Raw genomic sequence first — 25,071 nt, 5'->3', positions numbered from 1 at the left:
TGACACAACGAGAAAAGGAGATCACACATACAGTATAGTCGATATTGTAGTGCCGAGAGATAGGGAGTCGGAGGCGGTGCAATGGAGGTACAAAGCTTGCTTTAATGAGCAGCAGAAATGTAGATATTGTTGGGTCGCAGCCCGGGACGACAAGAGAAAGAGCCAGGAGGGCACACAACATATATAGATAACAACACATATATGTCCGTGTGGAAACAATAGCCCCAACTGTAGTTCCATGTATGAATTATGTCCCAGTGTATTAATAGGTGGTCACCACACAAGCCCCCCCCAGAATTCAAACATGGCAAAAAAATCCTCGCGTCCGTGGAGGAAGCACCACAGGGGCCGAGGAGGGTGGGGCCGCAGGTGAGGACCGGGCCATGGAATGGGCCGTCGGAAGGGGGCCGCAGTAGGCGTCGTGGCGAATGAAGTCATCACCCGCCAGTCGGTGAAAGCCGGGTCGCTGAGTCGCGACGGGCGTCAACAACCCGGTGGTCCCCAGCAGGAAGGAGCGCTGCCCGGCCGCAGGCGAGGGCACAGCGGCGGCGGGCATGAAGTCCTCGGAAGGAAGGAGCGCAACCCGGCCGCAGGCAGACGTGCAACGGCGGCGGGCACGAAGTCCTCGGCAGGCGTCGAGGCATCCCCGGGAAGCAGGAGAGCAACCCGGCCGCAGGCAGACGTGCCGCGGCGGCGGGCATGAAGTCCTCAGCAGATGTTGAGGCATCCCCGGGAAGCAGGAGAGGCCAGACAGGGTCCCGGAGCGCGCCACCCATGGGCCGATGGAGCATGGGCGACGTCCGGAACTGTCGAGGCGAGAGGGGGTCCAGGAGTGCGCCACCCAGGCGCCGATGAACGTGAGTGGCGTCTGGATATCCCCGGAAGGCAGGAGAGGCCAGACAGGCTCCGGAGCGCGCCACCCACGGGCCGATGGCAGCATGGGCGACGTCCAAAACCGTCGAGGCGAGACGGGGTCCAGGAGTGCACCACCCAGGCGTCGATGAAAACGTGAGTGGTGTCTGGAACCGCCGTGGAGGTGGTGAAAAATGTGAGAGTGTCCACCTGAGGTCAACCGGCTGGTCGAACCTCCTCTCCGGCACCAGAAAAAAAGCAAAAACTCAAAAGGGTCGATAGCCGTTAGCTGTTGCCGTTAGCTGGCAGCCACCGGTAGCTGCTAGCCGTAGTTAGCCAACGTGGTTAGCTGCTAGTTGTCGTTAGCTAGCGCAGCTGGGACGTGCAGCCGCACGCCCCGAAGAAACAACCCCACGAGGTAGCAATCGGGTTCATCCCTACCCAGCAGGTCGTGCATCGTCCCCCCCTGTAGTCGGAAGGCAGATGCGGGAATGGCGAGCAACATCCTCAGCCATTCCACGAGGCGCGCACCGAGCCTCAGTCCGCGTGCCTGTAGCAGCTACGGTCGACTCCAAAAAATCTCCCGCATTTCGAGAAAGAAACCTGGGTTTCCTTTGCCGTGTTCGGGTCCGTCTCGGAAACTTCCCAAGACGCTGTCGGGGTCACCAATGTAGTGCCGAGAGATAGGGAGTTGGAGGCGGTGCAATGGAGGTACAAAGCTTGCTTTAATGAGCAGCAGAAATGTAGATGTTGTTGGGTCGCAGCCCGGGACGACAAGAGAAAGAGCCAGGAGGGCACACAACATATATAGATAACAACACATAAATGTCCGTGTGGAAACAATAGCCCCAACTGTAGTTCCATGTATGAATTATGTCCCAGTGTATTAATAGGTGGTCACCACAATATAAAACTGGCCGCTTCAATCTGAAGAGCAACTAAAACAAAACACGGGAGTGTACCTTGTTCTTGTGAACACTAATGTTATCCACAGCATACACAGAGACCACAAAGTTCTTAAGGAGAAAACTAGTTGCTAAAACAAAACACGTTAGTGTACCTTGTTAGCTAATGTTAGCTAGCTGACATTAACGTTAAACATTGCACTCATATTATTCACCGAAACCTTGTAAAGCTGGTCCCGCATGCTGGCTCTTACAGAACCGACTAACTCCCCTTTCATATAGGTACAGCTCTCAACGTGCCCAGACTTGTAGTGATTTTCACCTCGTAAAATAATTGTATTCTCATTCTGAAAGAATGTGGTGAAATGTGCTAACGTGACGGCCATCTTTATGTTGGTGACGCGTATTGTGCGAGACGAGAGACCTGTAGTTCACTGAGCGGTTTCACACAAAAAAATGTGTAACTTCACAGTTTTACGACACATTTTTATTTTTTTGACTTGCAAAATGTTCTTTTAAATTGACAAACATCATATATGTCATTCGTGGCACAATTCAAACGGAATCAAAAGATAACCTTTCTCTCTCCATTGACTTCAATGTATAATTTTCCGCTTCCGGGGTCCCATGGAGGCTTTCGGGGTCCCATGGAGGCTTTCGGAAGGGGAGGGACTTCGCCTCTCCATAACGCCAGGGCTACGGGCCGGCCCTGAGTTCATATGCAACTCGCAAATATCTTTCTCTCTTCTCTCTCCTCTCTTCTCTTCTCTCTTTTCTCTTCTCCCTTCTCTCTCTTCTCTCTCTCCTCTCTCTCTCTCTCAATGTTGGTACGCAAATGCGCCTTTTTTCAAATGACCCGGTGCTCTTTTTTTGGCATATGCACACCTGCGCACCAGTTATGTGCAGCCCTGCTCATATCCCTCTATTTCAACCCTGTTACTAAAATGCTGATTCTGGGTATAAAGCTTTACAAAAAAAGAGGGCGGGGGGGGGGGGAGTTTACTCATGCGGGATATTCTACCGGTCTGTAGCCTATAGGCCGTTGTTGTGAGTGTGGAAGGTCGGAGCATATACAACGTTAGCTTAGCCAATCTCCATTCAGTAAACACGCATTTTAAAAGGTTTTTCGCCTGCCGTCTGTCTGCAGACTTGTCAAAGCATTAATTCATGGTTTTTACTAACCGGTATCAGTATGCTGTTACTTCGGCATCATTTAGAAACGTGTATTACAATTAAATCATGGTAAAATATGTTCATTTTGTTGTAGTTGTAGCCCCCTTGCCAGCGATTCTCTCACGGCATGCTTACGCGCTGCAGTGGAAATGCGCCATTATTGATGGTAGGATGTCATCGGCCTCAGTTTGAATAGGGGCCAGCACCCTCATATACAGCTGAGCGTTTGGGGTGTTACATAGCCCGGCAATTAGTCACGTCTGCACTGTGACACCCTTTAACCCTCAGAACTCCATGCTAATGAGACTAGTGTAAACAAATTCTGTCGAGCTGACAGAGGCAAGGTGTGCTTATTAAAGTGAAGAAATGAACTGCGACTTTGTAATTAGAGTAGAATCAAGGCCTGTAATGACCCCCCCCCCCCCTCCCTCCTTCCTTCGCCTAAATCAACAAATCATTTCTATTTGGTCTACTGGAGTAGAAACATTATGGTAGATAATTACAACAAAGTGACATTTAAACCTTTTCTTTCTGTTGACCGCTGATGCGGATACATCTAAACAACACAAGGCAACGGCTCATGTTGTAATTACATCTTTAGAAAGAAAAGGATAAGAAGAGTTATAAAGATTAAATCCATTTTCCGTTTGCGTTCCTGACCAATGCACATACAGTTATTCTTCCCTGGATGAATGTTCCTAATCATCAATGGCCCGCTCGATACATTACCTGTGTGTGTGCAAAGGCCGTGTATGAGCTTGTGGGATCTCGGGGGAAATGCCCACAAAGGCTTTCATTTTAAGGCAGTAAGCTAATTAAAGCACTGGAGCAGATGGTGCAGACTTGGTCCGGACATAATGAGCCAGTGAGTGGCGAGACGAACCGGACATGGCAGGACAGCTGTGGGAGATTCGTGAGGTGACAAGAATTCAAGCATCTCCCAGGAGTGAGGCTTTACTCCAGCCAACAGAATAGTCACAACTGCAAGAAATTTTTTGAGGCGATGTTTACTTCCTCCAAACTGTTGTTTGCAGAAAAACTTTTACTGGAAGTGTATTATGCCATGCCAATAGGGTGTTTTTTTTATCTTCCTTTCCCCCATCCTTAATCATTCGATCTTTGCAGGTGGTTTTTGGTAAACACCAAATCCTCAGCACCTGTTAGAGGCTTTTCCTGTCTTTCAACTATTACCAACCCTGCTCTAACTGACACACTGTCCCAGGGAATACAAAAGGAAGATACACTGGTGTGAAATAAACAACGGTGGCATTACCAAAGTGTGTACCTGGATGCAAGCTGGGGAACAACAACAATAAAAGCTCTAAAATAACAGATTCCTAGAGGTCCTGAAATACGATAGCTCACCCCAGAAGAGATGTTCCACACTCCTATTGTGCCTTTTGCTAGGAAAAGATCAAGACCAGTGGAAGCCGCTGTTCCCAGACATGATGTGGTGAAGTTTAAAGATGTCAGACTGTACCTGGTGGAGAGAAAAATGGGATGCAGCAGGAGAAACTTTCTGACCCAGCTGGCCAGATCTAAGGGCTTTATTGTGGACGACAATCTAAGGTTAGAAAAACTTGTTTTTTATGTTCACAGATTGAGCTCGGTGCCTAAAAGCTTTTCTAAATGTGAAGTGAACATGTCAATGTGGAGCTAAGAGGGATGCAGGAGTCTTTTTTCTGTTTCGTGTTCAGCTGCCAGCCAGAATGGTTTAAACTTGTGTTTTGCTTTCAAGGCCTTTATTGTAACTCTAGGGAAAAAGAAGGTCAACATACTAATTAAAGGACTGCTTGAAAATGGTCAATAAATGCAATGAGGAAAACTATTATTATTTATTCATAAATAAACATGTGTATATAGTTTGTAGAAGCAGTGTAATATCTTAATAATGAATGGAATTTATGTTTACAGGAAAGACAGCCTGTTCCTTTGAAAAAAAAAGTCTTGTTAGTGTTATAAAAAGAAATTCACCAGGGAGATACTCTGTGTGACTTTGTGGCATTTTCCTGAAAACATGCTCCTTTTTTTCTGAACTTTAGTTCCAATTAGCTAATTAGAGAACCACTATTGTCTCATGAATACTTAATTAGGAAGGGCTAGGGCATCCATCCTGTCTCCGCTACACCTTAGTGGATTTCCCCCTGAGCCATAACTCACAGCTCCTACATAAATACGTTTAAGAAGGGGAAGAAATTGGTGAACCCACCCAGCTACAGCTTGTTTAAAAAACAAAAAAACATTGGAGGAAAGGTAACAGAGCACACACAAACTTTTTTAACGAGTTTCTTGTGAAGTCACACTTAAGGAGAGGTGTTACATTGTTACATTTGACACAGACGTGTAATAGATGCCGTGTGTAAATCGAAAAGATAATACATTTAGAACATAGGTAGACCAAATGTTTGGAAATGCATGTGTCTATAATAAGAATGCTATGATGAATCATCTACAGTGTTGTGCAGTAATTATGGAAGCAGCATGGCTTCTTCAATGTAATCCATCCCTGATTGGAAGCATCTTTTAAATCCCAAACTGTGAACACAGCAGAAGTTCTCTGCTTCACATCCCCAAATGGTTCGGTGTCCGGTTTCTTTGGGGCTAGTGATACTGTTGATGCAGTCTCTCCTCTTTTAGAGAAAATAAATCAATACAACCAAGCAAAAAAATAAATACATACATTAATAACATACCAAAATATACATATACAGATGTTGACAGTAAACGATAATTAAAAAGAGAGAACTCAAAACAACATAAATGATTTTAAAAGATGTCAATGGACATGGGAATTGTCGAAAGGTTTGAACAGTAAGTTATAAAGTTGGTAGACAAGAAGCTAAAATCCAATCATATTTTGATATATATCTTATACATTTATACATTGCTAATAATAAAGGTCATATCTAGTGTCTTTCCAAAAAAATTCTCTAAGGCCAGACCATGAGAGAGGTTTTTTTTTTACCAGTGACTGAGCGAGGGGTTCTCTGGGTGTTTCCAAAAGACGGATAATGTATGTCTAGCTTGAAGAAGAGAAAAAACGACTAGCTTCTTTTGTTGTTATTAAATCTTGGAATCACTGGGAAACGCAATTTGACTTTGAATATATAAGAAAGGTTAGGAAGTTAGCATGTGGTTAAGGTCAATAAAAGGCACTCATGAACATGGGTGTGAGTGTTCATATGTGGGTGTACTGTAAGTGGGCCTGCCAGCCATGCTCCAGCTTGGCCATGGCAACATTCCCAGAAACACAGCTTGAGCGCTCCTACGGTTACACTTGGCTTGATGCAATTGTTTGAAACCAACGACAGGAAGTAGAGCGTGCCTGCCTCAAACTGACATTTATTCTGCAAGCCGACAAAACTGATATCAGCTGCAGTTAGCAACACCTCCCGTATCTAGTCTAGTCTAGACAAGTTATAGGCACAGTGCCTTGAGCATATGGTCAGCTACACTGTGTGCATTAATCTGTGCACGCACGCACGCACGCACGCACGCACGCACACACGCACGCACGCACGCACACACGCACGCACGCACGCACACACACACACACACACACACACACACACACACACACACACACACACACACACCATGTATACATCACTTCAGGGGACATTACATTGACTTACATGCATTTCCTGGAGACTTACCTAACCTTAACCCTAACCAACACATGCCTAACCCTTACCCTTACCCTAACCCTAACCCTAAACCTAACCAAGTCTTCACCCTAAAATTAATGATTCCCCTCATGGGGACCTCCAATTTCTCCCCATAAGGGAGGCGAGTCCCCACACGTGACTGTGTAAACAGATGTAGGTCCCCACAAGTATAGTAATGCTAGGCCACACACACACACACACACACACACACACACACACACACACACACACACACCACACACACACACACACACACACACACACACACACACACACACACACACACACACACACACACACACACACACACACACACACACACACACACACACACACACACACACACACACACACACACACACACACACACACACACCCACACCCCTTGGCTGAATTTCAAGTCTGATGCACATGAACACGGATTCGATATCGACATGTTGCCATGGCTGATTGATGAGCTGCACTGATTGCTCTTTCAGAACTGATTGTGAAGTTAGTTTAGTTTGTTTTAAGTTGGATACTCGACAGGCGTGTTCTAACACCCGTGTTAGCAGTAGGAAGAGTGTCAGATCAGGTCCCAGCAATTGCACTTGGGGTTAACGTTAAGGGGTGATTCAGCTGCTTCAGCTGTTATCAGCTCTTTGGATAGCTTTTTCCATGATTATCAGCCTCAAATATATGAGTTACCCACAGGTAAGTTGCCTTTATCATCTAGTATTGATCACCAATACTAATAAAAGACGACGCAGACCTCTAGTGGCAAGTAGTAATCATGTCGGGAGATAAGTTGTGAATCTGGTTTTGTGGTAAAAAGTCAGCAAAGCTCATGTCTCGTGTGACACGCTGTGAATTATTTTAAGTGACAATTATTTCAACCCAATTAATAATCTTTCCCTAAACATATCAATGGACTTGTGTTGCCTTCAGCTAACTGGATTGTTCGTAAACCCGGAGCGTTCAGATATTCAGAGTAGCTCACTTGGAGCATCAGACCGTGCTCAGGGCATAAAAGAGGGGCAAGTTTAGCTTTTTTACTTTTAATCTGTGTCAGGATTCGGGAATATCAGGACTCAATTGCAGTTAAAAAGGGAAGCAGGTTTCAAAACAAAAGCAAGCTTTATTAATCAAAGCTGTTGACCTGGCAATAAAGACAAAATCATAAATCCAAAACACGTAGCATGAGGACAAAAAACAACCTGAAACGTGACAAACATGGAGGGTGAGAAAAGACAACGAACCGACATGGAGCACAGGGGAAGACAAGGCTAAATACAAAGAGGGGTATTCACAGGACAAGACACAGCTGGGCAGGGGAGGCAGAAACACAAGGGCAACAGGTGAACACAATCAGACAATCAGACAAAGGAGGGCAAACACAGGAAGGAAGACAAGACACAGGGAGAACAGAATTTCAAAAATAAAACCATGACAAGACAGACAAAACTAAAATCGTGACAATTTGCCATCCTCACTGACAAGCAAGAGGCCATACATTTTGTATTTGACATAGTAATAGTACATTTCTTCTTTTATGTACGTATTTAAACGTACCCTTTCATTAACTTATATAAAAAATGGAACGCTCTGTTTGTTAGATCAACAACGCTTTCATTTTAGTGTCAGATTGGATATACAAATGCACCCAATGGTCACAGTAGCATATTTACATTATTACTATTTGGAGACAATGGGTCCCTGGTCCTTGGACAGTTATACGTGGACATTTCTATTTAAAGAGTGTGCTAAATAATGGCAACTCCCAGGAAAAAAGTTTGTCTTGCCACATTAAGTTGTTATGTATTTATTATAATTAATTGACTACCTAAAATGATCGTGTGATTGTGTTTATGAGTAAAGATATCTCATGGGAGCTGCTGTCAAGTCCCAACAAACCAATACAACCTTACCATGGTGTACAAATCCTTTATGGACATGCCAACAGGCACATCATGATGCATCATGATGTGCCTGTTGGTTTTCACTGAAAGGAAGAGGAGCGTATCTGCTGACATGAGACGACTCGAGAGAGTTCTCTATGAAAGCCCATTGACTTTAGCCTGTCCTTGTGTCCGGGCTCAGGGTCCCACTGATTTTGGGAAGAACAATCTGCTGCTGGGCTCACATTCTTGCTAATTTGCATGTCAATCTGCCATTTCACATTCTGTGCGGCTGATTCTGGATTCTTATCATGTGAGTCATGATAAGAATCCAGATTCAGGCAAATATATCTAAGCTTTCAGAGATTATAGCTGTGCCCCTTAGATACCTCAAATGTATCTTTTTTAGAGGCTTTTTGTCCATTTCCTTGTGCTGGGAATCTGGGATTGACTTTTTTTTAAAAACATGGCCCATCAGGGGCTGGAACGATGTGCCGAGCATATAGAAGATTAGTTTCGCCAGTGACTTAGCCTGAGCTCTGCTAGGACATCCTTTAAAGAGTCTTTCCACTGATTTACCACCGGCAGGAGAGGGGGAAGAGGAGGAGCATGCAGAGGGTAATTATGCACGGCCGGGCGCCCTGATTGGTTATGTTAGTTAGAAGCAGAGGGGAGGAGGCGGTGATAAAAAGTCTGTTGAGAAAGTCTCTGCGGTGCTGGTGGAGGCACCGGTTGAATGAGTTGGGCTATCAAACAGTGGAGGGAGGCACTGAGGCTCTGTGCTGATTGTTGTTCACCCAGTGTTGATCCCCAAACAGCACGAGGAAGAACAGAATACTGAGATCCAAGCTGCATTTCAAAAGCCTCCCTTGAACCTCTGGACTCTCAAAGCTGCTGAGACGAAGGAAAGTTATTTTTGTTCAATCGAGCAGTGAATTAAATCTTTCAATCAAACAATATAAAGTATCCTGGGAGTCCTTACCTAAACATTGATTTTGTCGTCTTATTATTAGCATTATTCTAAAAACGTATTTGTTGTGTTGTGTTTTCAGCTGAGGCAGGCAGCTGTTTTTATTGCAAAGCTCTAATAAGTTTATTGTACACTTTATACCCAGCACCAAACATCACTCAGAAATGATAGCAGCCTTTAAATTTAGATTGCTTTGTGCAAGTATTTCAAAAAGGTAGCACCAAGCTCATAAGGCTAGTACAAGTAATTTAGATTTTGTATTTAGAACCTTAGCAAACTAAGGACATTAGCTAACGTTAGCTAACTCAAAAGGAAGAGGTTATTTGCTGCCTAGTAATACATTATGAGAACACTTTACTTTGCAAATCCTGTGTGTACAGGTGTTTCTTAAAAATAGTAGGCCTACGTACCTAGTGTATTATCTGAAATTGTCTCCCAACCACTTTTCAAAACAAAGTGATGCCCATGTCACTTAAATACACAAAAACACACGTGATTTTAAACCGCGGGTCCTGGTGATGGAAATGGTGTCTGTGGGAAACTGTTATGAATTTTACGTGGTTTCTTTACATGTATTTGATTTTAGAAATGTAACCTAACCCCACCACTCTCTGTGACCTTTGACAGAGTTGAATAACACCATAAAGTAAGCACTGAGCATTCTGACATCTTATTTTCTCCTGTCTCTCCAGTGATGAGGTCACTCATGTGGTGTCAGAGGACAGCCGAGCCTCATCCCTGTGGAAGTGGCTAAAGGAATGTGCCCCTAAGAATCTACCCGGGGTGAATGTGTTGGACATCAGCTGGTTCACCGACAGCATGAGAGAGGGGAGACCTGTTGCTGTGGAGACCAAGCACCTCATTCAGGTTTGTGTGCGTCACATAACTATCAGATAGAAAGGGAAAGCACTAGATGGCACTAGGAACAAAACAGAAAGCTTTTCATGTTAGTACAAAATAATTAAATAGACATGCCCATGAAGCATTTGAGGGAACACGATAATAGAATACTCTTTCATGCTTGTCAAGGTATTTCCTCTTGTGAGATTCTTCCTCTCCAAAAGCAAATATGTAATGTGTACCCCCCCTGACAGGGAGCTATTAAAGGACACATCTAACTTCCCTCTGCTCATTCAACCACAACTCACCTCGCTGATAGAAACAAAATCCCCCATATCGCGTGGGAGAGTCAAATAGACCCGCCAGCAGGACGTCACATATATCCCCTTATGGATGGCAATATGAGGGCTCGGAAGCATATGGATACAAAATAAAGAAATATGTTGTCTCCTGATGCTCCCCAAGTCGAGAAGAGAAAAACACTCAACTCCTGAAGTGTGCCAAGCGGCCCAAGCCCCATCTAGGCTTTCTTCTAAATGCCTGATGACATTTGTGAAACATCCCAAAAAAAGGCTTTTTTCTTGTTGCCTAGCATTGTTTCCACATGGCCACATGCAGTCGGCTCCATCATTAAGTGACATGGCTAATGATGCCGTGCTGGCGTTTATTGACCCATCTCCCCAGGTAACCACGGGCCCACTTCTCTTCTTGTTTTGTGATGCACTTCCTCTACGGAGCCAACGAGGTAAAGAGCCATGTCATTTATGTGCGCAATGCTTCCTGTAGATTGTTTTTATGAGTCATAAATCCATTTAAGGAGCTACCATGTAGAGATAAAATATTCCCCCAACGGAACACATATTTGCCTGCGGCTCTTCTTGATAGACTGGAAATGCAATGTGTTTTACTATCATAAATATTCCACACCGGCAAGTCAGGGAGGAATTTTAAGTATAAAACCCATTGAAATGTATCATTTTCCATTACCTACTGGCTTGCTAAAAGGTTGTTAAAATGAAGAGGTGGTAGGATGTGGAAATACATGGCTTGAACAGGAATGAAAATGGAAATGATTGCCAGGGAATTTAGGTCTGCATCTGGCTTATGAACATGTGTCAGAGATACAATGTGTGTGATATGGCCAGAATTTAGGTTTACACAACCATTACAAATAAACATTATTAACATTTTAAAGTTATGTCAAAGACGTTTATGTATTTTATTGCAGAGAAAACTACTAAATGAGCAAGATAAGAAGTTTGCCCCAACCTGTCTTGTCTTATATACTTTGACTTGAGATGCCATAGTGAGTCACTGTGCTATCCCAACCCAGTCTCACGGCATTTCTTGTTATAGTCACAACATTTAATCTATTGATTCGTGTTCACCAACACGATTTTCCCCTTTTTTTCTTTTTCGTGTCACACAGAACGATTTTAAAAGCAATGTATTTCTATTGGTAGTATGTTTCGTGCCTGCAGCACGTCTTTTTGTCCGGTCGGGTCTTGGAAGACCGGAAGCTGTGTGGTTCATAAAAACATTTTCTTACTCAATATCAAGCCACGATTATTGTTTTTATTTTAAATCGTATAATGTCGGACTTTTTTTGCCGTCCATGAGGAAAAGAAATGGGGCTCAGAGCCTCAGAATACTGAAATATATATATTTTTTTCTTTCTAATTTGTTATTATTTTCTAAATAACACACTGTTATTTACTCACCAATAACACACAATTATCCTTGTTTTTATTTATTTGTTTAATTCTATAATCTCTGGCTTTTTTGCCATCCGTCAGGAACTGAATTTCAAAATAAAGTCACCGGAAACAGATGTAGGCGATAAACACCCACTGAACTGATTACCCAAGATCCTCAGCTATGGTTGAAGCTCGGTGATTGGATGTTTTAGCCGCAATGCACGTTGGGATATGGTGTTAATGCGATATGAAATAACTATCAACAGAATTGCTTTGCCAGGCAACAGCTTGGGGTGAAAACAGTATTTCCGGTCTCGAAGTTTGCATAGTAATCTGCAGTACAAATCAACTAAAAACATCAGTTTATCCTTGTTAATTACACAACATTGATTGGTTTAAATTGTGTACAATGCTGTTGTGTTTTTCCCCTTCGATTCGGAGAAACAAATCGTTTTTTCGGAGTTTAGGATGGCCGAGACCCATACTCCTCAGCTATCGTTTGGGACTACAGTCCCTTTGCTTGGCAAACCCTGTGATTAATCTTCAAGCTCTGTGATTGGATGTTGGAGTGGCAGTGTGCCAAGGTTACGCCGAGCGTCAAACAGCTCTATGAAATGGAATGAAACCATGGCAGACTATCCAAAACTGGACTCGAACGGGTCCAGTTTTTTGCATTACAAGACATCTATCTACCTTTAAACTGTCATATTCTGCACATTTCTTATACTATCTACATACATCTTATAAGAGTATAATTCATATGTATAATATCAGTTAAAATAAGTGCTTCAACATAGTTAACATTGCAGGAAAGCAATATATTAGACGTTAAGTACTTTGTCAGGCTTAATATTTATCTCTAGCTTTTTTTCTTATTTACAAGAAGAGCTTAACCCAGGGGTGCCCAACCAGTCGATCGCGAGATGTGTCTAAAAATAGAACAACAATATTCTGTTTTTATCGTTAATGTCCTATAACATAATCTTCCTGTGCCAGAATAATGCACTTGAACGCATCAAAGCTTTGTGATTGGCCGGCGTGACCCCATGTGTCGGGGCGTGGCTGGTGGGCAGTGGGCACTATTTCGCTGACGTTGTCCGTGTCAACAGGAGTGACAGTCCGCACACACACAAGACCACAATTATGGCAGAAGCAAAAAAGCCCAAAATATATAATTTTCACTTCGAGTGGGAGGATGATTTATTTTTGTATCTATTCCAATTCAAAGTCCATCTGTCTCATCTGCAATGCGAGCGTGGCTTTATCGAAGAAGGGTAATTTAGGAGCGGCATTTCAAAACAGTGCACAAACGCTACAAGACGGAATTCCCTCCTAATTCTGCCCTACGCTCCCAAAAGGGGAGGGGCCTGAAAGGACAGCTAAATGCACAGCAGTCCATTTCCACCAGGCCCAACAACAAGAGCAAAGCTGCTACCATAGCATCTTATCGTGTCAGTCACGTTCTTGCCAAACACATGAAGTCTTTCAAAGACGGCAAAGTTGTGAAAGAAGCATTCCTGGAGGCTGCCGACGCGCTTTTTGGGGACAGTAAAAATAACAGTAGCATTTCAACAGGTTTTTGATATAATAAAAACTCAAGTTAGATACCGTTATTAATCAGCTGTGAGTTTTAGTTTGTTTGAACTTATTCATTATGATTATTGTACAAAATGGTATAAGAATGCAAACATTAAGATCTGTTCTGTTTAAATTGATTATAGTATATTATCAATTCAGGTTAAGAAGCTAGTGTTGCTTGCATCCTTAAAGGCATTTATTTTTATACTCTACTAAAATACAACAAAAAAAGGGTTTGATTCTATTAATGTTGTCTTTTTTATTGCACTTTGGCAGCAGATTCCTGTGTAGCTTCAGATCTGAGTTGTCTTATTAGTAAGCCTAATTTATACTTTTGTAGCAACACTATTTTTATATAATGGCAAAGAAAGGGTTCAGAGTCTTTTCTTTTTCTCCTGTGTCATATGTGGCAGCACTGTTCAATGTTTCTTGAAAACATTACCCACTGTAGTATGTGACGTGTGAATAAACTCCAACTCTGTATCAACAACACTGTTGTGTAACTTCAGTTAAATACTTGTATGTGTGTAGATTAGAAAGAGGTAAGATAAAGGATGTGCAGTATTTTATGAAGTATTAATCGTACAAAGGTCAGTTTTATACAAGTAGAAGTGTGTATTTACCTGGTAGTAGGCTGTCAGTGATGGCTACGCCTCTCTATTTGGACTGGTAGATTGCGGCAGACTGGCAACTTTAAAAGTAGCTCTCGGTTCAAAAAAGGTTGGGCACCCCTGCCTTAATCTAAAGTATTCTTTAATGTTTACATAAAGGTTAATTTGTTTTTCTGTTTTGCACATCCTCCTATTAATATCTTTGTACATCCTGCACTAAACTGTTTTATTGTAGAGATTACTTACAGTATCTTCTTGATATTTTATATTCTATATTTCTATCATTGACCTTCTACTTTCCCCCTATTTTGTATGTACTTTGTTTCATCAAATATAATATATATCAACAAAAAAATTAAATAACGTGCTTTAACCACTAGGTGGTATGGGTTAAAAAACTGTCAAGTTGAAAGTGTTAACACAACAAATTATACTTTTTATTATTAGTGTAGGACACTTATGTATGTATAACATCTGAAGATGTGTAGTTTTATTCATGTTTTGACATAATTGTACAGGATATTGCTATATTATTTGACATGTTTTACTTCTACACCTTAATATCTGATTTGTAAAACATCACAGACAGAAAGGTATATCCGTCATTTAATGGTAAGCTATTGAAATTGTGATTCCATAGATGTGTCTCCCATCACCCAAATCCCCTGACTATTCTCTCAACTCAGTATTTACATTCTTTAATTAAAAGAAAATCAATAATATCTTTAAAAACTACAAGTCCCTGTCTATCAACTGTGCACCGTTATCTATCTACCAATTGGATCAAATATAAAAGTCAACCGAATTAGTATTGATACTGCAAGGACACGTATTGTGTGAAGAGAAATTGAAGATGTTGTTTAATTGCTGATATATTTATGATTCACGTGACGTCACACATTCAGTTTCGGTAGCAGTTCTTCCAGTTTGTCTAGAAGTCTTCTAATCAGGGCTCTATAAATAAAGAACTATGGCAGATGTGTTATATTTAATGCAGCCGAACCGTGTATTACAATGCCTTTATGTGATGACTTTCAAAGAGAAAAGAAAGCACACGCAGTATAAAGTATTATTTATTTACTGCAGATTACTATGCAAACTTCGAGACCAGAAATACTGTTTTCACCCCAAGCTGTTGCCTGGCAAAGCAATTCTGTTGATAGTTATTTCATATCGCATTAACACCATATCCCAACGTGCATTGCGGCTAAAACATCCAATCACTGAGCTTCAACCATAGCTGAGGATCTTTGGTAATCAGTTCAGTGGGTGTGTATCGCCTACATCTGTTTCCGGTGACTTTATTTTGAAATTCAGCTCCTGACGGACGGCAAAAAAGCCAGAGATTATAGAATTAAACAAATAAATAAAAACAAGGATAATTGTGTGTTATTGTTGAGTAAATAACAGTGTGTTATTTAGAAAATAATAACAAATTAGAAGGAAAAAAAGATTTAAAAAATACACATTTCAGTATTCTGAGCCCCATTTCTTTTCCTCAAGGATGGCAAAAAAAGTCCGACATTATACGAATTTAAATAAAATGAATAATCGTGGCTTGATATTGAGTAAGAAAATGTTTTTATGAACCACACAACTTTCGGTCTTCCAAGACCCGACCGGACAAAAAGACGTGGTGCCGGCACGAAACATACTACCAATAGAAATACATTGCTTTTAAAATCGTTCTGTGTGACACGAAAAAAAGGGGAAAATCGTGTTCGTGAACACAAATCAATAGATTACATTTGGTGATTATAACACGAAATGCCGTGAGACTGGGTTGGGTATCCAGTCTGCCGTCAGTCCAACATGAGTGGAAGAATAAGAGCTGCCCTTGAGCTTGGCCATACAGAGCATGTGTACATTTTCGATATTGGATTAAATTCAAAGTGGCATAAATGACTTGTGTATTTCTTTATTTCTCCACACGCTTCAAGGCTGCTTCCGCTAGGACAGGGTCTGCAACCTTTTTGACCAAAATAGCCATTTTGCCCCCTTTTCCAACACTTTTTTTTGTCTGGAGCCGCAAAACATATTTGATAGCTTGATAGCTTATACAGTTGTATATATTGTTATATCATAGACAAAAACTACAGTTTTTTTGCATTTATTATTTATTACATTATATAAAACTGTTTACATCTAATAATAAACAATGAGCTCTTATAAGGAGAATTAAAAAAAATATACACAGGCCTACTTTAAATACAATTAAACACAGCACTTGGGTAGTCCTCTGCACATTTGAAGAAAAATAAATACAATTAAAATTGACCCACTTTGAAATAAATAAAACATATAGCTGCACCCTAAAAAGAGTTAAAGGTGGGGTATGTCATTTATTTCAGAAACACATTTTGTTATATTCCATGGAATGCTCTTAACATCCCGATAGCAATGAATATATTAAATGCTTTGACAATAAATACATAAAAAAACGTCATCTGTGGAAGCCATAGTACTGTAAAAAGCACGACCAATCATCTGAGCCGGCCCGGCTAAAATAACTGGATGGCCTACCTGCCTGTCAGCCTTCCATCTGTACACAAACTTATCTTGTGCCCTCATTGGTCATGTGCGCGTTCGTGTGTGTTGGAGGAGGGGCTCTGTAAGGAAGTGACAGATTTGTTCCGGCTGTATTTTCAAATTCTAGCGCACTCGAGCTGGTTTCTCCAAAATTACATACCCCACCTTTAACTGATTGAATTATGACTGAAGATCGTCTGCTGTCTTCCTCTTCTGTTTTTTTTTCCTCGATACGTAAAGGCTGCAGCACCTTTGACAACTCGAATCGTTTGCTGTGAAAGCATATAACTCTAACCACGCAGAATTAAACCCTCTGTGTTCTTCCGATACTTTTATTTTCTTTGATTTATCCATAGTTCGCTCATGGAGCCGGGGGTCAGGTTATTCACCTGCAGGAAAAGGCACTCGTGCGGGACCGTAGAAGGATATGACGCATATTTTAGTTGACTTAATTAAAACCGTTTTGTTTTTTATTTATTTGTCACAGTATCACCTCAAAATACAAGATACGAAACATTTTCAACCATGCAACAACATTTAAATAGTCCTACAAATACTTTTATTTTCTTTCTTTCTTATTTTTGTCTAAGCTCAAGGGAGCCAGAGCAGAGGGCTGAAAGAGCCGCAGAGGGCTGAAAGAGCCGCATGCGGCTCGAGAGCCGCGGGTTGCCGACCCCTGCGCTAGGAGAAGAGGAGGCTATACTCCTTTAGCATTTAGCTCAAATCCAGCCAGCACAAACTCTAGCTTAGCGGGCTGACCCAGGACCATCTAAACTCTCCGTCTGGATCAGCAGATTCTGTTGTTACCCTGGTAGGCTCCCCTAAAGATTCACAAATGTACTTGAATACATTTCTGGATGTGGAGTAAAATTTGCTTAATGCAGAAAAACACCTCACAACCTCTTATGCTCATTTTTTTAACATAACATTACATTATATCTGCTGTTATGGTTTTGTGTTTTTTTTACATACGTGTTTCAGCTTGATTTCCCCGATATTAAGTTACAAGATATACAAGATAACATGCATGACTTATTAGTAGATGAGGTATTTATTTCTAAATATCAGTGTAATGGGGTTACACGGTTAGAACTTACCTTTCTCCAGTCTGCTGTGGCTCCCAGTGCTGGGGTTGTGGCTAAAATCCACTACATGAGGCCACTGACTAGGCTTTCATCTCATGGTCCCCATGCTTTATTCCTGGCGAGGTGGTTCCCTGGGGAAGGGGAGGACAAGTCAAGATTATGTTTTGGGTCGTTTAGTCGTTTTTACCGCTATGGATTAAGTCATTAAACAAACTATCAAACTGTAGAAAGACCGCCGACCTTTGCTCTGCTTAGTGTCCTGAAAGGATTTCATTAACCCACCTGAGACTCAGGGGGGGGATAATCATCAAGTTCACAATTTCAACACACCCATTTGGGACTTGATTAACACTATCAATACAATAACTTTGACACCAAAAGTAACTCTGTATCTTGAAAATAACCCCCCACCCCTTGAAAATGAAAAAGAACCCAAAAAGTGGCATTTTCTGCACATTCCGCCTGGTATGCATAAGCTAGTCTTACTGTTTGCCTATATACTGTTGAATGAATGCTTTCAAACCCATTTGAGAATTAATAAACACTATTAATAGAATAACTGTTACACCTCAAAGTAACTCTGTATCTTGAAAATAATCCCCCATCCCTAACCTAAAAAAAGAACACAAAAAGAGCGTTTTTTTGGCTGTTTGTATGCATTCACTATTCTTACAGTCTGCTAAGACTAAAAGACTAAACTCATTTGGAAAACTTGATTAGATTTTTATTCCAAATACAAAACAGTTAAATCATTTTTATTCAGTCACATTGACATGGAAGGAACTTGAACTTGTCAGTCTTAAGTAGCACCTCATATTTTTCTTAGCCTTTCAAGACTTTCTTGGAATTTTGCATAGTCCAGTGTGGTTCGGTCACTCCTCTTGCCTAGGTACGCCATGAGAGCATCTCCAAACTCCTGTGCCGTTTTCATCCTCCTCTTCCCACTGGGCAGTGTCACCTGGATTCTGAAGATAGGATCGACTTTAGGCAGAAGCGTGGTACTTTCTCTGGCAAACTGAACCTCAAGCTTCATCCTCTGCAGCTTTGCGTTGTTGTTCAGACTTTCATCCACAAGGAACTTCTCAACTTCCCCACTGTCAGTGAAGGGGCCACCTCTAGATTTCAGTGTGTCCAGCATGTCTAGTCTCTTCCTCTCCTTTCTTTGAGCCATCTCCTGTTTCTGGTCTGCCCCACTCTCGAATTATTCGCCTTCATGAGTTTACTCCAGTTGAGTTCAACCTCTATTTTTGCTTGGGCTGCTGCCTTGAAACCTCTGAAGGACGGAATCTGTCCATCCCTAAGCTCCTGGCTCTTCGGTAAAATGATTGACCTACTGACTGCGTTCAGTGTACCTAGCTTCTTCAGTCTGTAGTCCACCTTGCTACATTGTCTATCCATCCCAATGTTGTGCACAGGGGTGTCATCAATGTTACTAGCCTGTTCACTGACAGGGTAGTCCATTGGGATGGTCTCCTCATCAATCCCATAGTCCCTCCTCTGCCTGGCCAGGACAGTCTGCAGGTGGGGCTGCATGAGATCTGTCAGCTTCTTCACTTCATCCAAGTGTTCAGCAGCCACGTCTGACACTGAGTTCAGAAGCTCCTCTGTGTAGGTCTTCTTGACGCTACTGAAAAGCTTGTCAGACACTACAGGATACTCAGGTGTTGTGAACGTAGTGTAGTTGTCGCTGATTGGCTCGCCCAAGCCTGTATGCAGTCCCTTGTAGAACTCCCTGAGCTGAGTATGGGTAGCATCTTTCTCTATGGTTCTGGCATAGAAGTGCTCCACCAAGTGCACACCCAGGCAGGCAAACACCACGAGGACCACCTTGAGGTAGGGAAGCTCCATCACTTCTCTGACGAGGCAGGCCAGGCGGTTGTTTATGTGAGGGTTCTGGCTCAGGAACTCTGTCAGATGGCCAAAGTGGTATATTAGGACTGCTGCTGCGCTGGAGAGACACCCAAACCTGCTGTCTTTGTAGGAAAGCAGCACACTGGATACCTGCCTTTGTTACATTAAAATGTTGCAACATCTGACAGGTGAACCAAAGTGTTCTCTTAAGATTTTATTTCCTTTTTAATGATAAAAGGGGGGAAAAGGGTGGGAAAAAACATGTCCGATTTAGTTTTTTGGGTGGGGTGGGGGGTTTATTTCATGATAGGTGCCAACTCCCAATACAAAATATCTCCCAAATGACCCAATGCACCATCCCTGAATAGGGCGTAATCATTTTCCAATTTTTTAAGTTTTAGGCCATTTATCCCCCCCCCTCTCAGGCTGAGTGCACTTCTCTCCCTCTACGGTTTGAAGTTCTCATTCATAACACTCCGTTCGATGTCTCACTATGGGATGCGCCTCATCGCGGAGCAAACAGAAGCATCAATCTCATTACGCCAATCCTGATTGGCTGGTGATCTTGACATCAGCGTCAGGGAATTCACCCCCTATAAGTAGCTTGCGCCACGACGCATGCGTCATTCAAACACCTCTTCTCGCTTCAGAGCACATCTCTATAGTAGCCGGACAAGCTTAACGGTCCACAGACTGAACCCAAATATAAACATTTCGGTCGACGGGCGCTCGCCGGCTACTCCTTCTGCTTCGCAAGAAGACGGTAATACTAACGCCAGTTAGTATTAAAATCGACCTCGCCGTTTCTTTCCCCGGAAAGTAAGGTAAGGTTTTGATTTTTTCTCAAGCTAGCTACGCACCTGTTGCTAGCTAGCTTCCCCTTTCTACCGACACCACGGTAGCGAGGACGCTTTTCTTTTTCTCTCTCACGGAGGAGAAAAAGATTAGAAGTATATTGACACACCAGTCATTATTCTTTGAGAACAAAGGACCCACACCGTCCCTTTTTCTCCGGATTAAGGACGGGTTGGTAACACTTTTTCTCTCAACGACGTACCTGTTACGAGCGGGTCCTCTCCACGCCACGAGGCGAACAAGATGGACGCCTCTCCCCCTCACACCAGAGGAGTCAGGGACTCGGAGGCTCGGTCATGCGGCTGCGGGTTGAAGATAGCAGGCACAGACTCACACCAGGTCTGCTCGTCCTGCCTCGGGCTGGAACACGCCCAGGAGGCTATCGACAACCCCGGCTCGTGCGGGCATTGTGCCCGCTTCACCCGAAAGAGCCTCCACCGACGGCTAGCACACCAAGCTAGCTTGTTGGAACAGGACTCCCTCATGTCCACTGATTCGCCGTTTGGCAATCAAGACACGGGGGCGTCCGCCGCAGAGACTGAGCCCCTCACTGTGTCGGTCTGGGGCTCACTAACAGCGGCAGCTGCGGAACCGGGATCCCACGCCGTGTCAGGCCGGGACCCGGTGGCGGAAAGAGACGCGGGAACGGAGCCCCACGCCTCACCAGGCGGGAGCTCCCGGCGAGACCTCACCATGGTCTCGCCCGCAGAGGCTCGGCCTGCTCCGCATACCGCCGATGGAACTGCTGGTGGCAGCCCACCTCCTACCAAGGATGGGCCCGTCACCAAGCAGGAACCCCACGCTGCCAGCGAAGCTGGACCGTTTCCAGTCGACCATGACTGAACGGTCCTACAGAGCCGCAGCGTTGTCCGCCAGGGCTCTGAACGTTTCCTCACTGCTAACCGCATACCAAGCGGAGCTCTGTGAGGATATGTTGAGTAATCCTGGACCGGCCGTTCTGGATGAGTTGGCCGCGGTCACAGACATTTGTCTCCGTGTCCAACGCTGCGCCGTCCAGGCCACGGGCAAAACAATGGGGATCATGGTGGTGCAGGAAAGAGCTAGATGGCTCAACCTCACCAACCTCCCAGACCGGGAAAAGGAGGATGTGCTTGACATGCCCATCGTTCCCGAGGGGATTTTCGGCTCCGCTCTTGCCTCCATGCAGAGGAGATGCGAGTCGAAAAAGAAGGAGGACGAGGCCCTCCACCTCTGCCTCCCTCGAAGGGCCCAGCCGCTGCCTTCGCAGCGGCAGCCCTTTGTCCAAGCCGCTCCGAACCCTGCTTGGTTCAAAATACCGAAAACGCAGAGGTCGCAGTCCGCCCCAAGTCCCCAGCCCAGGCAGGGGACGAGGGCGAGCTGGCCTAGAAAATCTCCGGTTCCGGCTGCAGCCCAGGCGCAGCCAACCCAGAATTTCGGCCAGCAGTCGAGGAAGAAGAAGCGAGCGGCGTGACAGCCCCTCCTTCTCCCCTCTGTGACAGAGCTGGAAGTCTATGGTTCCCCAGCTCTAAATGTGTTCCCGCCGCCTCGAGAGATGCCTCAACACCATCCTCAAGTCCGCGTAAACACATGTCACACACTTATTGATTTTTCTGTCATAAAACATTTTCCGCTGACGCATCCAGGCTTCGAGCCAAGGGCGCAGCTCGAAAAAATGAAAAGAAAAACAATAAAAACAATAAACAGTCCGTCAACTGTTCCCCTTCTGAGAGCAGCTACGGCCTCTCTCAAAGGGCAGACAATTGACGGGTCTGTGAAGGCACCACAGTCACGCGCATGCGCAGTGCCGGCTGGGGCTGTAAAGGCACCACCGTCACGCGCATGCGCAGTGCCGGCTGGGGTCGTGAAGGCACCACCGTCACGCACATGCGCAGTGCCGGCTGGAGCTGTAAAGGCAACTCCGTCACGCGCATGCGCAGTGCCGGCTGGGGTCGTGAAGGCACCACCGTCACGCACATGCGCAGTGCCGGCTGGAGCTGTAAAGGCACCACCATCACGCGCATGCGCAGTGCCGGCTGGGGTCGTGAAGGCACCACCGTCACGCACATGCGCAGTGCCGGCTGGAGCTGTAAAGGCACCACCGTCACGCGCATGCGCAGTGCCGGCTGGAGCTGTAAGGGCACCACCGTCACGTGCATGCGCAGTGCCGGCTGGAGCTGTGAAGGCACCACCGTCACGCGCATGCGCAGTGCCGGCTGGTGTTGTGAAGGCACCACCGTCACGCGCATGCGCAGTGCCGGCTGGAGCTGTAAGGGCACCACCGTCACGTGCATGCGCAGTGCCGGCTGGAGCTGTGAAGGCACCACCGTCACGCGCATGCGCAGTGCCGGCTGGTGTTGTGAAGGCACCACCGTCACGCGCATGCGCAGTGCCGGCTGGAGCCGTAAGGGCACCACCGCCACGCGCATGCGCTGTGTCGGTGGGGATTGTCGAAATGGGGCACCACAGTGCTCAGACACTGGAGGGCCCCATAACACAACAAATAGAGACTCAGAGGGGAAGAGACGTGACATCTCAGCTGGCTCTAAGGAGCATACAGCGGGAGATGCTCACGACATCTGCTTGGGTTTCTCAAGACAGTTACACGGAGCTACAGACTCCAAGTCACCGTCACCCCCCCTCGCTTCTCGGGCATTCTGCATTCGCAGGCCCGAGGAGAGTCAGCCCATATTCTGGAGAGAGAGATTCTCTCACTCCTAGAAAAGAGGGCTATATCTATTGTACCCGCCGAGCAGAGTCAGGGCGGATTCTATTCCAAGTACTTCCTCGGTCCCAAACGGGGAGAGAACGGAATTCGGCCAATACTTGATTTGAGGGCTCTGAACAAATATCTAAAAATATATAAGTACAGAATGCTCACTCACACATCTCTGCTGCGGCTCGTGCGACAAGACGACTGGTTTACATCAGTCGACCTGAAAGATGCGTATTTTCACATCCCAGTATATCACCCACACAGGAAATATCTGAGATTCGCATTTCAGGGGATCTGTTATGAATACAGAGTACTCCCCTTTGGTCTGTCTCTCAGTCCAAGGGTGTTTGTACGATGTACGGAAGCCGTGATAGCCCCGTTAAGACAACAGGGTATTCGCCTGGCGACCTACCTGGACGACTGGCTGCTTCTCGCACAGTCGGAGCAGGAGGCTGTTACGCAGACAAATGTCCTCGTAAAGCACCTGCTCAACCTGGGTTTCATAATAAACACAGAGAAGAGCATGTTGTGCCCCGCGCAGACTATACTCTTCCTGGGTTTACGCCTGAACTCGGTGTCCTTTTCAGCTCGCTTGTCAGCGGAAAGAGTGAAAGCTTTCAGAGCTTGTCTCGCTCTTTTCCAGCTGCGCAAACATGTTCTCTTCAGACCATGCCTGCGATTGCTGGGGCTCATGGCGGCAGCCATCCTGGTCGTACGACTGGGACGCTTACACATGAGGGAGTTTCAGCGCTGGGTGGCCGCCCTAAAACTAAACCATGGCGCCATGGCGCGCGGAGAGTTATGGTTACTGTGAAATGCGTAATGGCACTGCGCCACTGGCTGCACCCGACTTTTCTAGTACGAGGTGTGCCTATGGGTGCTGTCCTTTCACGGAAAGTGGTCACCACGGACGCATGTCTGACAGGTTGGGGAGGTATTTATGAAGGTCGCCCGGTGAGGGGTCTCTGGAGCAGAGACCTCCAGTAATCCATAAATTACCTGGAGCTTTTAGCGGTGTTTCTCACCCTAAAACGCTTTCTGCCTTTCCTCAGGGGACATCACGTCCCTCGTGAGGACAGACAATACGACCACAATATCGTATATTAACCGCCAAGGGGGTTTGCGTTCTCTCCAGTTACACACACTGGCGCGCAAACTGATCCTATGGAGCGGTAGACGTCTCCTCTCTCTGAGAGCGACGCACGTACCGGGAGTGATGAACCTCGGGGCAGATCTACTGTCCAGAGGTATACCACTTTATGCAGACTGGACTCTACATCCAAGGATTGTGAGCCAGCTGTGGGTGCGTTACGGCAGAGCCGCGGTGGATCTGTTCGCATCGAAAGACAACGCTCAGTGTCAGCTGTTCTTTTCGATGCGCGATCTAAATGCACCGTTAGGCGTGGATGCACTCGCGCACGATTGGCCCCCGGGCCTTCTGTACGCGTTCCCACCCTGGCTCTGATACCCCCAACTCTGGCCAGAGTGAGAGAGCAACGCCACACACTTATCCTGATAGCTCCGCACTGGCCAGCTATGTACTGGCTAGCGGAGATATATCAGCTGCTGTGTGGGCAGCCATGGCAGCTCCCACTACGCAGGGACATACTGTCCCAAGCGGGGGGGGGGCGATCTTTCACCCACACCCAGAGCGCTTGGCTTTATGGGCCTGGCCCGTGAGTGGTACAATCTGAATACAGTGTGACATGAGCTGACCCTGGCAGCTGCCAAGCGAGCCAGTGGCACTCATGCACTATCTGTACAGTCTTCATGCACTCAGTTCGCCCCAGGGCAAACAGAGTGTGGTTGAAGCCCAACCCTACCTTTATCTTAAGGCGGTTGGTTCAGGTACCACATTTGACATTGAGGCATCCTCCCCGCCACT

General features: G+C 45.0%; 1 protein-coding gene across 1 annotated transcript in view; it reads left to right on the top strand.

Annotated features, from left to right (window-relative positions):
* The first annotated feature begins 4,305 nt into the window (after window positions 1–4,305).
* The window catches only part of dntt (deoxynucleotidyltransferase, terminal), a 195,937-nt gene continuing 175,171 nt past the window's right edge, over window positions 4,306–25,071 (top strand). Inside the window, exons 1-2 of the mRNA XM_034223875.1 lie at window positions 4,306–4,499; window positions 10,138–10,312. Of these exons, the coding sequence (XP_034079766.1) occupies window positions 4,306–4,499; window positions 10,138–10,312 (369 nt within the window). The remainder of the gene's footprint in view (window positions 4,500–10,137; window positions 10,313–25,071) is intronic.

Source organism: Gymnodraco acuticeps, unplaced genomic scaffold (assembly GCF_902827175.1).
Source record: "Gymnodraco acuticeps unplaced genomic scaffold, fGymAcu1.1, whole genome shotgun sequence".
Lineage (NCBI taxonomy): Eukaryota > Metazoa > Chordata > Actinopteri > Perciformes > Bathydraconidae > Gymnodraco > Gymnodraco acuticeps.
The sequence above is the reverse complement of the archived record's forward strand: the minus strand, read 5'-3'. Positions and strand labels throughout refer to the sequence as shown.